The sequence below is a fragment of the Ceratotherium simum genome, chromosome 32 (assembly GCF_057802395.1).
Source record: "Ceratotherium simum simum isolate JZ-2026a chromosome 32, ASM5780239v1, whole genome shotgun sequence".
Classification (NCBI taxonomy): domain Eukaryota; kingdom Metazoa; phylum Chordata; class Mammalia; order Perissodactyla; family Rhinocerotidae; genus Ceratotherium; species Ceratotherium simum.
The window spans coordinates 27,538,754-27,554,290 of NC_141931.1; the positions used below are offsets into that span (position 1 = coordinate 27,538,754).

The following is a 15,537-nucleotide window of genomic DNA, read 5'->3' on the forward strand; positions in this document are numbered from 1 at the left end:
GGTTCTAGTCCCGACTACATCACTAACCTGCTGTGTGTTCCTGGGCAAGTCCGTGAAATGACCTGTGCGTTAGCCTCTCCGTCTCCAAACTGAGGATCAAGAGCCCTACCCTTGAGATCCTTACCTACTTCACAGGGATGTGGAACAGCGCAGTCTCGAGAAGAAAAGCGCTATAGAAATGCTAGAAATGATCATTTGGGGCCCATGGAGAAGTGTCGGTGTGTCAGGTTGCCCAGGCAGACAGAAAGATGGTGAGGGAAGACAGCCTAAGGGACCAACGTTGGAAAGAAATTTAGACTCCTGAGACAAGGATCTGGAAAGAGCTGTCAGTACCTGTGAAAACAGGAGGCCTCAGGCACCCCACTCTTGATGGGAAAAGAGCAACACTAGCTCCACCCTTCTCCAGGAGAAAAACCAGAGCAGCCCATCCTTCTCCCATCCCATGATGGGGTGCTTCCGTCCACTGCACCATGGCCAGGAGGGTACTCACGTTTCCTCCGTTCTTCCTCCGGCTGAAGAAGGATCCAAATATCAATGATTCTGTCCAATCCAAATGATTTAATCCCCTGAAAAAGTTTTTTGGTGGGATTTTTGGTTTTTTGTTGTTTTTCGTTTTGTTTTGTTGTTGTTGTTTTAACAAAACAAAGTAAAGCAAATGTAGAGATGGGATTCTGAAATGAGATGGTTGCTTGGAAACAGAGCTCAAATTGCACCCATAAAGACAGTAAGCAGGAAACTTCACCAAGCACAGAAGCACTGGGCTATAACATAGCCTGAAAACCCAGGATTATCCAAAGCTGAGTTTTGGCTGCTACCTCAAATTCTTCCTATGTTAAAAAAAAAAAGGCAAAAACTAGCTGCATGTTGCTTTCTTGTCAAAAAAGGGCAATTTCAATCATCTCCCTCCCAGGAATATAAAATGGTTGCAATGAAGAATACAGTGATACCTGAATACAAAGCGTGGAGTATGAATACTTACCATTGTTTCTTTTGAGGAAGGAACTAGAGAACGTCTATAGGTCCAGATTATTGTATGTTTTAAAAGGTTACCTCCTAGAGGAGAGGGCCTGACTGTATCCCAGTTCACCCCAATTCCACCTACAAGCACGTGCTGAGTACTGACTGGGGGCCCCAGCTCTCACACAGCACCAGGCCCCCGTACAGAACAAACACATGACAAAGGCTCCACACTCCAAGGATTTATCATCATTTTGGGAAGGGACATATAAAACATTAACATAAAACACAGACTGAAATAAGACAGTATACATTATAACTGGAAACCAGATGTGATCAAGTGTAATGATACATGCCACAGGCGATGAGTAGACGTAAGAGAGGGGATGAGAACAACTTGCTTTATACCATGCCCAGCATGGATGATACTCCAAAAGTACTCTTTGCTTACAATAACGAAAATGGCTAAATTATGCTATATCCACTAGATGAAATATTGTAAAGTCATTAAAGTAGCAACACGAAAGAAAATATGCTGATGCATTGAGTAAAAAACAGCATAATTTTTATGTACACTATCACTACAATTATGTAAAAATATACATCTCTAAGGACAAAGACAAATAATTACCAAAAAGGAATATCATATAAAATACTAAGATGAAGGGTGATTCTGTTTTCCTTTTAATTCCCCAAATTTGTGTAACTTGGTTTATAATCTTTGTAAATAAAAAAGAGAAAAGTCAGAACATCTTTTGATGATGATTCACTTACTATATTTATTGTCTACACACAGTAGGCCCTCAAAAATATTTTTTTCATAAACGAATGAGTGAATGTCTTTTAGTCATATGACTTTGCTTCAAAGAGTTAAAAAGGTCACACACGTCACCTAATCCTTCTAACTTCCCCGTGAAACAGGTCAAGGAAAGGCATTATTTTACCTTAGAGAGGGAGAGAATGAGGCACACAGAAGCTGTGACTTGCCACAAGCCACACAGTTAGTGAGAGAACCAGAGCTAGAACCCAGGTGTTCACACATTCTACAGTGGAGCCCACGAGCACCTCCCAGCTGCGTTGTCATCTCGCTTGTTCTTAGACTAATGAACAACACACACCAAAACACTCCAGAGAGCCGGCAGCCTCATTTGCACAGTCAAAGGCGAGCAGGGCATTTATTCTTTTTAAAGAGTGGAAGAAAAGATCCTCAGTCCTTATCAGTCTGACTTGACAGGAAAGTTTGGCTAGCATAATCACAATGGCCAGGGGTAAGGACTTCAGTCACGGCGCAGATGGAGAAAATAGTCAAAAACCCAATGCTTGCTTGCATAATAATCCTAATGAGGTTGAACATTTTCACTGGCTACGTCTGTCGGCAGCATTTCTGTGCATGAGGCAGTCAACAGAAATTTACTCTTACCCCAATCAAATGTATCCTTGCAGGTACTTCTCCTTCCGTCACACGCACAGCCTCATCAAACACATTGGCATTGGTCCGGGACAACAGGGCCACCTGACCCTTGACATCACCTCTAATGCCACCTTTTGGGAGAGAGCACAAACTCTATGGCAAATCCAAACAAAGAGGAAAACTCATCTTTGTAACCAATAAGAGTAACTGAAAGCCTTACTCTGGTGGTTTCCTCCAACCAAAGTCTTTCTCCTTACTCTCTTGCAGACATCCAAGATGGTAGCTCCCACGTAAGCTATTTCCACACCAAACCTAAAACTCTGTTGGAAGACAACAGAACAAAAGGAGTTAACGACCCCTCCCTGAAGTATGTTAGCACATTTCATTACTGTCAAGTCCTGGCCTTGCAAACCCAACTGATCATTCCTGACTCACCCTACCTGGAAGGATATTCAGAATTCCCCTACTGTGAACCCACTGATACTGAACAGGAGCTTGACAATCAAAGAATCACTGCCTTTATGTCCAAGTTTTCAGAATAGCATTTTCTATCTTGAAACCTTAGAGTTATCTACTTTTCTTTACCCCTTGCTACTAAATCCAAATCTTGACAATTCTTCCACTGTATTTTCTACATTATTTTTCTTACCACTGCTACCAGCTCAGCTCAGAAATCCAACTTCATGCCTCATCTACTTGGTCTCCTTCTCTCCGGTCTCCTCCCACTGCCACACTGTACCTCTGCAGGTGAATCTTGCCCACACACTTTCATCAAGCCACGCCCTTGCCACAAAAAAGGAGAGCAATACATGATGGAAAGGTGATGCATGCACTTTTAAGATCCCTCACAGTCTGCACAGCCTTATTCTCCTTTATCCCCAAGACCAAAGGCAAACTTTTCTTTGAAGCAAATCTACCCTTCTTCCCAAATCAAATCTAACGAAGAAGTGTAAAAGACACTTATAAAAGATTCAGGGATGGCGGGGCGGTGCTCCCCTTGTCTCTGAGACTCCTTCAATATTAATTAATAAATTAATAATTAATTAATTTTTTAACCAGTTTTTATTTATTTATTTATTTTTTTGTGAGGAAGATCAGCCCTGAGCTAACATCCGTGCTAATCCTCCTCTTTTTGTTGAGGAAGACCAGCTCTGAGCTAACATCTATTGCCAATCCTCCTCCTCTTTTTTTTTTGCCCAAAGCCCCTGTAGATAGCTGTATGTCATAGTTGCACATCCTTCTTTTTTTTTTTTTAATATTTTTTTTTTTTAAGATTTTATTTATTTATTTATTTTCCCCCCAAAGCCCCAGCAGATAGCTGCATGTCACAGCTGCACATCCTTCTAGCTGATGCATGTGGGACGCGGCCTCAGCATGGCCGGAGAAGCAGTGCGTCAGTGCGCGCCCAGGATCCGAACCCGGGCCGCCAGCAGCAGAGCGCGCGCACCCAACCGCCAAGCCACGGGGCCGGCCCCTGCACATCCTTCTAGTTGCTGTATGTGGGATGAGGCATCAGCACGGCTGGAGAAGCGGTGCGTCAGTGCACGTCCGGGATCCGAACCAGGGCCGCCAGTAGCGGAGTGCGTGCACTTAACCGCTAACCCACGGGGCTGGCCCTTCAACATTAATTTAAAACTACTGCCCAACATAACCAGCCTCACACACAATCGTCATTTCCTGAGTGCTCCCCACACTCTCCCTGCCTTGGTGCACGCCAAAATAATTTCCTACCCTTCAAAACAAGGCCCAAGAGCCTACTTCCTTGATCACTCTGCTGGAAAGACACCATTCTTCCCCAAACTCATGGTATTTATTGCCTTTTTCCAGGCATTTATAACTTAAGGTAATAAAGTATTATTTACTTTGGTGCACATCAATAATATAGTCTATAGAAAATAAGACTTTCAACAAACAGGACTTTGTTGCTACAGAACTATTCTGAGTGAGCCATGACCCAAATTATAAAATAAATATCCGAGTCCATACTGATATAAATGATGGAATAAATAAATAGAAGAGGGGCCGGCTCCGTGGCTTAGCGGTTAAGTGAGCGCGCTCCGCTACCAGCGGCCCGGGTTCAGATCTCGGGCGCGCACAGACGCACTGCTTCTCCGGCCATGCTGAGGCCGCATCCCACATACAGCAACTGGAAGGATGTGCAACTATGACATACAACTATCTCCTGGGGCTTTGGGGGAAAAAAAAAAGGAGGAGGATTGGCAATAGATGTTAGCTCAGAGTGGGTCTTCCTCAGCAAAAAGAGGAGGATTAGCACGGATGTTAGCTCAGGGCTGATCTTCCTCACATACATACATACGTACATAATACATAAATAAATAGAAGACACGACACTACTCTCCTTAGCAAAAGAATTCCAAATAATCTATGTAGATACTCCAACACTTAATCCTTGACTGAGGGCTGGGTACAGTGACTTCCTTCCAAAGCATACACTGTGGAAGAGGGGGTGCAGGGGCAGAGTGACTTCACAGTTGGGAAACCTGACAAACACTGCTTCAGCCAGGTGATCAAGGTCAACAGCAACAGTCCGCACTCACATTGACAGTTGAGCCCTTGATGTCGTGTGATGAATATGGCAATTTGTCTTCTGAAGTCTTTCTCCCAAAACTGCATAACATCAGTCTAATCATGAGAAAGACAACAGACAAACTGCAGTACAGGGGCATCCTACAAAACCTGACCAGTCCTCTTCAAAACTGTCAAAGTCATCAAATACAAGGCAAGTCTGATCTGAAAAACTGTCAAGCCAACAGGAGCCTAAGGAGACATGACAACTACACGCTATGTGGTAACCTGAATAAGATCCTGGAACAGAAAAAGGACAGGAGGTAAAAACTAAGGAAATCTGAACAAACTATGACTTTAGTTTATAATAATGTGTCAATACTAGTTCACGAATTGTGGCAAATGTACTACACCAATATAAGATGTTAATAAGTGGAAACTGAATGCATGGTCTATACGGGAACTTTCCGTACTATCTACTCAATTTTTATGTAAATCTGAAACTAAAAAATGTCTATTGAAAAAAATTACTCTGAGCCAGCCCTGACGGCCTAGCAGTTAAAGTTCGACGCGCTCTGTTTCAGTGGCCGGGGTTCGGTTCCCGGACGTACAACCACACCACTTGTCTGTTAGTAGCCATGCTGTGACAGCCGCTCACAACGGCTCATAGAAGAACCAGAAAGACTTACAACTAGAATGTACAACTATGTACTGCGGCTTTGGGGAGGAAAAAAAAGAGGAAAAGTGGCAACAGATGTTAGCTCAGGGCGAATTTTCCCCAGAAAAAAAAATTACTCTGAGTTGACGCCACTCTAAATCACTATTGCCTACAACGACAGACACAAGGGGATAAAGTCACGGAGTAGGCCATGGGACTTTCTATAACAGAATGAAACTCAGATGACACCAGAATAAAAGCTGGCACCTCTCTGGGCCGGCCCCATGGCTTAGCGGTTAAGTGCATACGCTCCGCTGCTGGCGGCCCAGGTTCGGATCCCGGGCGCGCACCGACGCGCCGGCTTCTATGGCCATGCTGAGGCCGCATCCCATGTACAGCGACTGGAAGGATGTGCAGCTGTGGCATACAACTATCTACTGGGGCTTAGGGGGAAAAAATAAATAAATAAAATTATTATTATAAAAAAAAAAAAAAGCTGGCACCTCTCATGTCCTCTGACTAGAAGCGAGTCTCTGAAAGCAGTGCTTCTCACACTGCATGGTCCACTTTTTTTTTTTTTTTGGTAAGGAAGGTTAGCCCTGAGCTAATATCCATTGCCAATCTTCCTCTTTTTGCTGAGGAAGATTGGCCCTGGGCTAACATCTGTGCCCATCTTCCTCTATTTTATGTGGGACATCACCACAGCATGGCTTGATAAGCGGTGTGTAGGTCCGTGCCTAGGATCTGAACCCACGAACTCTGGGCCACTGAAGTGGAGTGCATGAACTTAACCACTATGCCACCAGGCCAGCCTCCCTCTTCACACTTTTAAAAATTACTGAGGCCCCAATGGAGCTTTTATGTATATGAGTTGTGTCTATCAATATTTACCATATAAGAAATTTAATTCACTTAAAAATAACAATAAACCCATTACATGATAACACAAAGAACATATTTCTTAAACTATATTTTCTAATACAAAAACAATTTAGGAAGGAGAGTGGCACTGTTTTACATTTTTACAAATCTCTTCAATGCCCAGCTTAATAGAAGACAGCTGAATTCTCACAGTTCTGTCTGCCTTTAATCTGCTGTGATGTCTTGTGTTGGCTGAAGTATAGGGAGAAAATTCAACCTTCCACAGATAGGTACTGAAAAGGAAGGAGTGTTTAGTAGCCTTTTTGGACAATCAAGGACACCACGAATCGTCATGCTCATGGTGGCAGACACGAGTTTTCCAAAATTTTGATTTCACTTGAAAGCAAGAATTTTATCTTTGGCAACAAACATTTGTCAGCTGTTTTCCTTGAAGTCATAGCTCATTTCATTCATTTTTGAGAAAATGCCAAACACCCAAGTCTGAATAACCAGAGGTGGTCTGTCAGCTGTTCTTTCAAGTACTGATGGTGCCACAAGGAAAGGCAGCCAGCAAACTCACAACTCAACCACAAAAGTACGCTTCGTCAGACAGCCCACACACTCCAGTGTGCGGAAGCACTTGACTCGGACTTCCCACCTCATCACACAGATATTAAAGACACGTAGTCACGGGTCAGCATTTAATAAAATTAATCATTTTTGCTGTATCATCAAGGACATTCTCACGTGAACTGCTTTTTGTTTTGCCTTTTTTTTTCAACTGAGTTTGTAGCAGTCAAGAATACAATGACCAGTAGTACCGCTTGGTGCCGAGGCCTTGACTCATGGGAGGGCACTGGCAGTTTTACCCACCACTGGCTTTGCACCATCAGTGCAAATGTCAACACAGTGAAAAAGGCAAATAACTATTAGGAAAACAGTTTTGACTTTGCAGACCCCCTGAGGACCACTGCTTAGAAGCAGGGATTTGTTACAGACTGTGAGCCTGACACAAAACCTTGCACAGGGCCTGGCACATGGCAAACCCTGAGAAACAAGGGTGGGGAACCATAATGCTTGTTTATACACTTCTGGGGACCCAGAAGTAAAGAGAGCTCTTACCTGTGTGAGATAGAAGACGTGAGTGTGAGGGACCGTGAAGAGAGCATTGACTGCACCACGGAAGGTATAGATCTGTTGGTGTGGGTCCCCTACAAAGATTTTCCCACATGGCTGTGACAGCACGATATTCATGATAGCTGCAACCAATAAGAGGGAAAGTAAGAGATCTGAAGGAACGCCTGCCCACACAGCAAAAAGAAATCATATTTAAGCCATCAAAGGATGAAAACAGTTTCATGAAACTAAGCCAGGACATGCTGGACAACAGAGTTATTTTTTCCTGCAGGATAGGCACACTCAATCCAAAGAAACAATTTTATTTTATTTTTAATTAATTAATTTATTTTTTTCTCCCAAAGCCCCAGTAGACAGTTGTATGTCATAGCTGCACATCCTTCTAATTGCTGTATGTGGGACGCGGCCTCAGCACGGCTGGAGAAGCGGTGCGTCGGTGCGTGCCCGGGATCCGAACCCAGGCCGCCAGTAGCGGAGCACGAGCACTTAACCGCTAAGACACGGGGCCGGCCCAGAGAAACAATTTTATAATGGACGCAAGAAACAGTTTCTAATCCTAGAAATGCAGATTATCTTACTGAGTATAAGAAACCACACAGGCAAATACAAAATGAGGCAAACTGTCTTCTCTAATATTATTGCTTAAGGCCCCAAAATGACCTGCAAGGTCACGTTATTTTCTAGTAGTCGCTTGAAAAGTATACAACACAAATTGTTCATTCTAAAATGACTCCCTTTTCCCACTTGGCATGAGTCTAGGGCCCTATCATCTGATGACCTACGCTTAGTCAACATTTCAAGAACAGGGGCTGGCCCAGTGGCGCAATGGATAAGTTCATGCGTTCCGCTTCGGCACCCTGGGGTTCGCCGGTTAGGATCCTGGGCAAGGACCTACTCACCGCTCACCAAGCCACGCTGAGGCGGCGTCCCACATAGAAGAGCTACAACTCTACAACTATGACACACAACTATGTACTGGGGCTTTGGGGAGAAAAAAGAAAAAGAGGAAGATTGGCAACAGATGTTAGCACAGAGCCAATCTTCCTCAAAAAAAAAAGAAAACATTTCAAGAATAACCTAAGCAAAACATTTAAAGGAAATAAATCTGTTTTGGGTGGGGAGGAAGGACAAGTGTTGACATCCAAAGTCAAGTCAGAAAGGATTTCTGAATGACTAAATATCATTTGCTCCTCTTCTTTACGACAAATAAGAATAATCAACTTATTCACATATATGTCCTCTTACATAATCATGATGTTGTTTCTATGTATCTGACTACTGATGTCCTGAATAGTTTATCACCTGGGGTACAGTCCTGGGCCTCATCCACAAAGATGGCGTCAAAAGAGGCAAGCAAAGGCTTGCTCAGCTGCCAGAGTTTCAAATAGCCTGAAAGGGAGAAGTGAGAGTCAGAATTCGTAACTAAAGCAGGCACGCTGAACAGATATCAAGACTTGGGAACTTCATACCATCATGAGTCATTTGGTAAGCCTCTTCTTTGCATTCCCCCAGCTTCCGCATGTTGTCCCAAAGTCGGCTTGCTTCAAGGACACCATTCTAGAAAGCAAGTGATATGGTAACTCTCGGTTTAAGACCCTGGAAAAGCCAGCGCCCTGAAATCACATTTGCATTTCCAAATACAGAGGTCAGAGCAAAGGCACCATCACAGCACAGTGAGCAGCAGGCACAGCCCTAAGCTCCCTCTGGTTCCACGACAGCCTTTAACGATGTCAAGTGCCAAGATGAGTAAGAAGTTGGGGCCGTACCAAGCTCAGGGACAGAATGTCACTGAGAGAGCACAACATCTGATGAACCAAAAAACGTGGGATTATTTCTCTAGATTTATGACTGATAGTTAATTTATAAAAAGAATGGCAAATGATTGAGAAGACTTGATAAAAATTAGAAAAGAGATTCCCAATCCTTAGATTCTAGGTCCAGCAGACCCAACGACAAGCTCTTATAAACCTTGGGTAGGTGCCTCATCTGCTAAACGGGAGGACCAGTGTGAGGATTAAGTGAGATGTCTACAGGTGTTCTTCACAGAGGACACCGCACAATTCGCAGCTATCACGATGGGCCTACAGTCTCTCCCCTCCACCTTACTTCCTGCCAGCAGTTCTGAAGAAATGAAAGACAAATGTGACACTGCACCATGTCAACTCTTCCCATTTACGCCCAGATTGCTAATACTCAAGATGTTCAGATACTCACCAGTTTTTCACTCTGTTCAACCATGACTCTCTGTCCTTGGCTGTTCTTACACCAAATAGGCACATGATCAATAGTCAACTCTTCATCAGCCGAGGCAAAGAAGTTCTCTAAAGTCTTACACACTAGTTTGGCCCTTATGAATCCTCCTTTCCCTTCAGCAAGGACAGAATTTACCATGAAGGGTGTTAACTTGAAGAGATTCAGTTTCTTCTTTAATTGGTACCTATAATGCATATCCCAAATGAACAGCAGTTGGCTTTACTGACAATCCAGTATTTAGTGTCTCCCCTACTCCCAACCCCCTTCTCTCCAATGACACCATAAGGTCACTCAAGTGTCACATATAGGTGAGGGGGGGAAAAAAAGCCAGAGAAGTTGAGCAAGGTCCATGTATGATTTGAAATGGCTTCATTAGGCTTTCAGGAATTCACATATAATAACACAGAATATGAAGCAGCTCACGGCAGGTACTACTATTCTGAGGTGTGGACCAGCCTCCATGAGGCCCCCAGAGGGACACACAGAGTTCCTCGAAGCCTTCACATCCCAGGGAATGCTGGTTCAGAGCCCCCAGGAGACCTGGGCCAACCGCACCCCTGCTTAGTCTTCTCCCCTTCCCTCCCTCCCTTCCAAGGAAAGCCGAAAACTGATCAATCAGATTGGTGACATCCTGAACTTGACAAGTCATTTTGACTTTCTGTGCCTCAACTCCCGAGAAATGAGAATGCCCCTTTCAGCAAGATATTGTTGTTTGTAAACAATAAATTTTTATAGGGTAAAAGTACAAATCACTAAATCCATCTTTATACTTCCTGCCTGTAAACGGAGATAAAAGCATTAGGTTCTCTCAGTGTTGTTATGGTGTAAGCTCATACGTGACCATAATGATCACAATGTGAAAACCGTAAGGACATAACAACGATGGTGGCAATGCAATGCTCACTTCCGCCCGACGTGTCCATAGGCCATGGAATGAAAGGTTTTGCAGGTGACATTGCTGGGGAAGACTAGCTCGGCCTGCTTGGCGATGCTCTTGTTGAATGTCACATACAGAAACCTGCTCTCAGACCACTTCTCAGCGTACTTGACCAGGGTAGAGGTCTTCCCGGTGCCTGGGGAAGCCAAGAGGAAAGGACGTGACCCTCTGACCAGGAGAAACTGTTCCAAAGGATGCCCTAAGGAGGTCTTCCCCATGCTTATCTCACCTCTTGCCTGCTACCAGACAGTGACAAGATTTTTAATACAGATTAAAACTAAAAACAGGGGCCGGCCCCATGGCTTAGCAGTTAAGTGAGCGCGCTCCACTGCTGGCGGCCCGGGTTCAGATCCCGGCGCGCACCGACGCACTGCTTCTCCGGCCATGCTGAGGTCGCGTCCCACATACAGCAACTAGAAGGACATGCAACTATGACATACAACTATCTACTGGGGCTTTGGGGGAAAAAAATAAATAAATAAAATTATAAAAAAAAAAACAAAACTAAAAACAGTGTTGTGAAAAGAGCAGCCAATTTTAAACTAGATCAACCTGGGTTGGGACTACGGCTCTGGCAGGTTCTAGCTGAGTAGTGAAGGGCGAGCCACTCGACCTCACTGTTTGCTGCTCAGCCATGTGCGGGTAACACAGACCTTGTAGGGTCTGGCAAGATAAAGATAATCATCAAGGTACCCCGCAGAGGAACTCCATAAACTGTAGCTGTTACCCACCTACGAGTCATTAATGTTTCCACAGCAAGAGCATGCAAATGAGATTCAAGATTCTTCGGACCCATTCTGAACACTCTCATCTGCCCAACCTCTCCACCATTCATTCAATTACGTACTTATTCAACTGTCATTCAACAAGTATTTATTGAGCAGCTGCTACATGTTCCGCTGTATGCTAAGTCCTGAGAGTGTATTAAAAACTACACGACAAGGTTCCTACATTACAGTCTACTTGGGAATAAAATACCAACACCGTTGAAACAATTAGAACAAAATGAGAGTATAATGATAACATAGCAGAGTGAAAAAATATGGATTTAGAAACAAAAAAACTCACCTGTAAAAGAAGGAAAATAGTACCTCTTTCCCTACCTAACAGGGCTGCTTTGAAGATTAATGACACAGTGTGGAAAGATTTATAAAATGTGTGTGTTGGCTATTCTTACTATATAATCAGGTATCGAACAGTTAACACAGATGAGTTACAGTAAGAGTTCAGAGATCATATAGGACTCATATGGCTAAAGAGGTCTCCATCAAGAAGAAACAGAAATGATAGGAGTCAACATGGCATGGCAAAAAAAGAGAAGGAGTGGGGAAAGACGGAAAGAGGGGGGAGGGGAAAAGGCATGATGTTTTTGGAGAGCAACAGATCCAGCTTTGAATTCTACCTCCACCACTGATTTGCTTATTTAACCTGGGGCAAGTCATTTTAATTTTTCTGAGCTTCAGATCCTTACCTACGAACTAGAGATAACTTAGCAACCTCACAGAATGTTGCTAGGATTAACACAGCGCCAGGCACACGGCAGGCATTTAATGGTTGTTGTTGTTTTTAGAGTAGGGTATTCGTGCAGAAAAGAAGTGGGAAGGAATTCTAGGTAGAGAAAATTGTACGAGCAAAGGTTCAGACAAAAGAACCACCAAGAACTTTAGAAGACTCTAAGTACGATCGCTGCCTGAGGCAGAATAGCAGACAATGTATTTAGCAATGTAGAACCCAAGGGTGGGAGGGCCTTCTATACTTCACCCTACAGAAACCAAGGAGCTACTGAAACACTCTGAGCAGGAGATTAATATGACCTGCCACTCTGTAAGCAATCAGTGACTGAGGATATACGATTATAAATGACAGGCTGGATCAATCCCAGTGGTATCTACCCTACAAATTAACTCCTATGAACTATCTGTCTCACCAGGATCTCCAGCGTGGATGCTCCCCGGAGTGGTAAAAAAGCAAACAAACAAGTATTCCTTGACAACTGCTTTTTAGATTATTTAACTGTAGTAGTTCAATAACAAATCAAGATAAAGATACTCCAGCAGGTGGCAGGGAAGGGGGATGTAGTGGTAAGAGGCATGAACCTGACTCTATTCCAGGACTGGCGAGCTCCCTTACCTGCAAATGCCATAATTTTTACCACCTGGAGAGGCTCCATCTTATGGCTCAGAATCAGCTGTTGTTCATGTGTAAGCTGGATGCTTGTTTTCTTGCTATAATCATTACAAAAGAGAAATTAGAGAAAAGGAAGGAATTGAAAAGACCACGTAAAAATGGACTGTCAAAAACCAAACAGGCAAATTGTAGGAACAAAATTTAACTTTCCCCAAAAAAGGCCTCCCCTTCGGGTGATAAAAATGTTCTAAAACTAGATTACGATGTTGGTTGCACACTCTAAATTTACTAAAAATCACTGAATTGTACAATTAAAATGGGTGAATTCTATGTAATGTAAATTACACCTCAATAAAGTTGTTAAAACAAAATACCTCTCTTCCTTAAGTATGAGAAAGACTCAAGAATGGAAGACAGAGAACACACAAGCTTGTCTATATACGTACCCCGGCCAAACTGATGGTTCTTCTTTAACTTCTGTGGCCTGAGTAGAGGAATTCTCCTGAAGATACAGGCAATAGAAAATGTTGTAGTGAATCCTAACAGGAAAAAAGCAGATTTAGAGATTTTCCAATTAAGTCACAATCTGTATCTTACTTTTCCTCAGATGTATGTAGACTCCTTACCATTTCTATAGAGAAGACTCCTACCACCATTTTATGAAAAAAAGGAAAGGATTTAAATATACCTAAGAGCTGACCAAAGCCCTTGAGATCAGTTCTGGAAAAGATGCCTGGCTCCAGTGTGTAACGGCAAAAGGAGAGACCAGGACGTGCTCTCTGGGGAACAAGGCACTAACTGTGACCTTAAGAGACAAATAATCACAAAAGCAGTAAGGACGACTTGAAAAGAACTGTAAATTCTGCTCCTAGTGGTGAGATTCTTGTTCAACATGAACTTAATGTCATCTTATCTTTCTGAGCCTCTGTCGTTCTGCTCCCTGCTTCTTGTGAGGTGATATTGGTTTAGAAGCATGAAGAACATTCTGTCTTTTAAGGTCCCAAAGGAAGGGTGCTACACGAATAACAAGATATGATTACCAGGGACTAGAAAACAGAACAGCCTCCAAGTCACCAAGAAGGGCTGAAGACGACACAGTGCACTCAACAGAGGCACTGGATGTGGTCAAACACATCCAGCCACAAGCCACTCCCAACCTCTTCACGTTCACACTGAACCCAAACTCATCCTCCACGTCACCAATCGCCCACATCTTAGTGCACTGCTCCCAATCCCCAGAGGGAGAAGAGGTGATGGCCAAGCATCAATCTTTTTGATGCAACAAACATCTTTCATAATTACATTTCAGTTTGTGGTCATATTATGATTATCCCCCAGATAAAGCAGGAAGAAATATGTCAACACAACAAAACTCAACGTATCATACTTCCCATTCCTCATCTATGTCCATGTAAACATGCAAATAATTTGTAGATAATGTCCTTATATTTGCATTTAAGGACATTATTCATCATTTTGTATTGGTCTTGTCTGAATTGTGTCATAAAGCTCCTTCCCCATGCCTCAATGCCCTGGAGTGGGAAACAACATAAACTGTACTTCATGAATTGAAACATAACTCAGAAACACAGCAAACACTCGGACAGTTCTGGAGAACAAATTTTCCATCCTTGAACTTCACCAAGGATGACTGGGCCACAGCCCACCTGGTGCCACCAGCCATGTTCCTCCTAGGGGTCACTAACCCCAGAAAGGGAAATTCTCTCTGGAACTTCTGCTTCTCCAGGATCCGCTGCATTATTGTGCTGCCTGTCTCCAGGTCAGGGATCAGGTGCCTTCCAAAGCTGCCCTTCACACCTTGGAGTTCAGTCTAACTTCTTACAGGGCCTACAACGTCTTTCTTCATCTGGTCGTTGTCAACCTCTCGAAATCATATACCAGTCTCCCTCTTATTCACTACGTTCTTGCCACAACAGACTTCTGTTCCTTGTATATACCAAATTCATTCCTGTCTTTGGGCCTTTAAATTACCTATTCAAATGCTCTCCCCCCAAATCTTGAAATGGCCAGCTCCTCCCTGACATTCAGGTTTCAATTCAGATGTTACTTCCTCAGAGCAGCTTTCTCTCGCCCAATCTAAGGTAGTGCTTCCCACCTCTCTCACCCACCACACTGCTCATTTTCTTGCACCACTTATCACTCACTAAAATGTTCTTGTTTAACACACTTACTTAGGCAATATCCGTCTCCCCTCACTCGAACATACAGTTCACGAGAGCAGAATATTGTCTGGCTCTCTCACAGTGGCATCCCTAGTGCCTGCAAGAGCATCTGACGTGGAGCAGGCGCTCAAAAGTTTGCGGAATGTACACATCGTTCTCAAACCTGACCTGTGCATATCTGCTGGTGAGTGAAACCATTAAGGTCGCTCTGAATTAGCAACCCACATGCTATAGCCTTTCTCACACTAAGACGATAAGGCAGACAAGACTTAAGCACAATCCTTACATCCTATCCCCAAAAAGTGAGAAATGGAGGAACCAAATCCAAATGTTTTCCTAGGGAAATGCACACGTATGAATAAACAGACTTCTTTTAGTGAGGGGACTTCCTCACTAAAGGAAGTCCTTTAGTGATGGACTAAAGACTGCCTCAGGGATGTTTTATAGTTGTAGAGCACTTTATATTTGTATCGCAGAGCACTCTTAC

At 43.4% G+C, this 15,537-nt stretch overlaps 1 protein-coding gene across 4 annotated transcripts in view; it reads right to left on the minus strand.

The window, feature by feature from the left end:
* FBH1 (F-box DNA helicase 1) overlaps positions 1-15,537 on the minus strand; it is a 46,783-nt gene that overhangs the window by 11,214 nt on the left and 20,032 nt on the right. For all 4 annotated transcript variants that reach the window (XM_087420859.1, XM_004425389.3, XM_087420861.1 and 1 more), the window contains exons 7-16: positions 13,314-13,406; positions 12,871-12,965; positions 10,708-10,876; positions 9,765-9,987; positions 9,020-9,107; positions 8,853-8,939; positions 7,536-7,672; positions 2,589-2,688; positions 2,378-2,499; positions 491-566 (exon numbers count right to left, since the gene is read on the minus strand). In XM_087420859.1, coding sequence (XP_087276985.1) covers positions 491-566; positions 2,378-2,499; positions 2,589-2,688; positions 7,536-7,672; positions 8,853-8,939; positions 9,020-9,107; positions 9,765-9,987; positions 10,708-10,876; positions 12,871-12,965; positions 13,314-13,406 — 1,190 coding nt within the window. The remainder of the gene's footprint in view (positions 1-490; positions 567-2,377; positions 2,500-2,588; positions 2,689-7,535; positions 7,673-8,852; positions 8,940-9,019; positions 9,108-9,764; positions 9,988-10,707; positions 10,877-12,870; positions 12,966-13,313; positions 13,407-15,537) is intronic.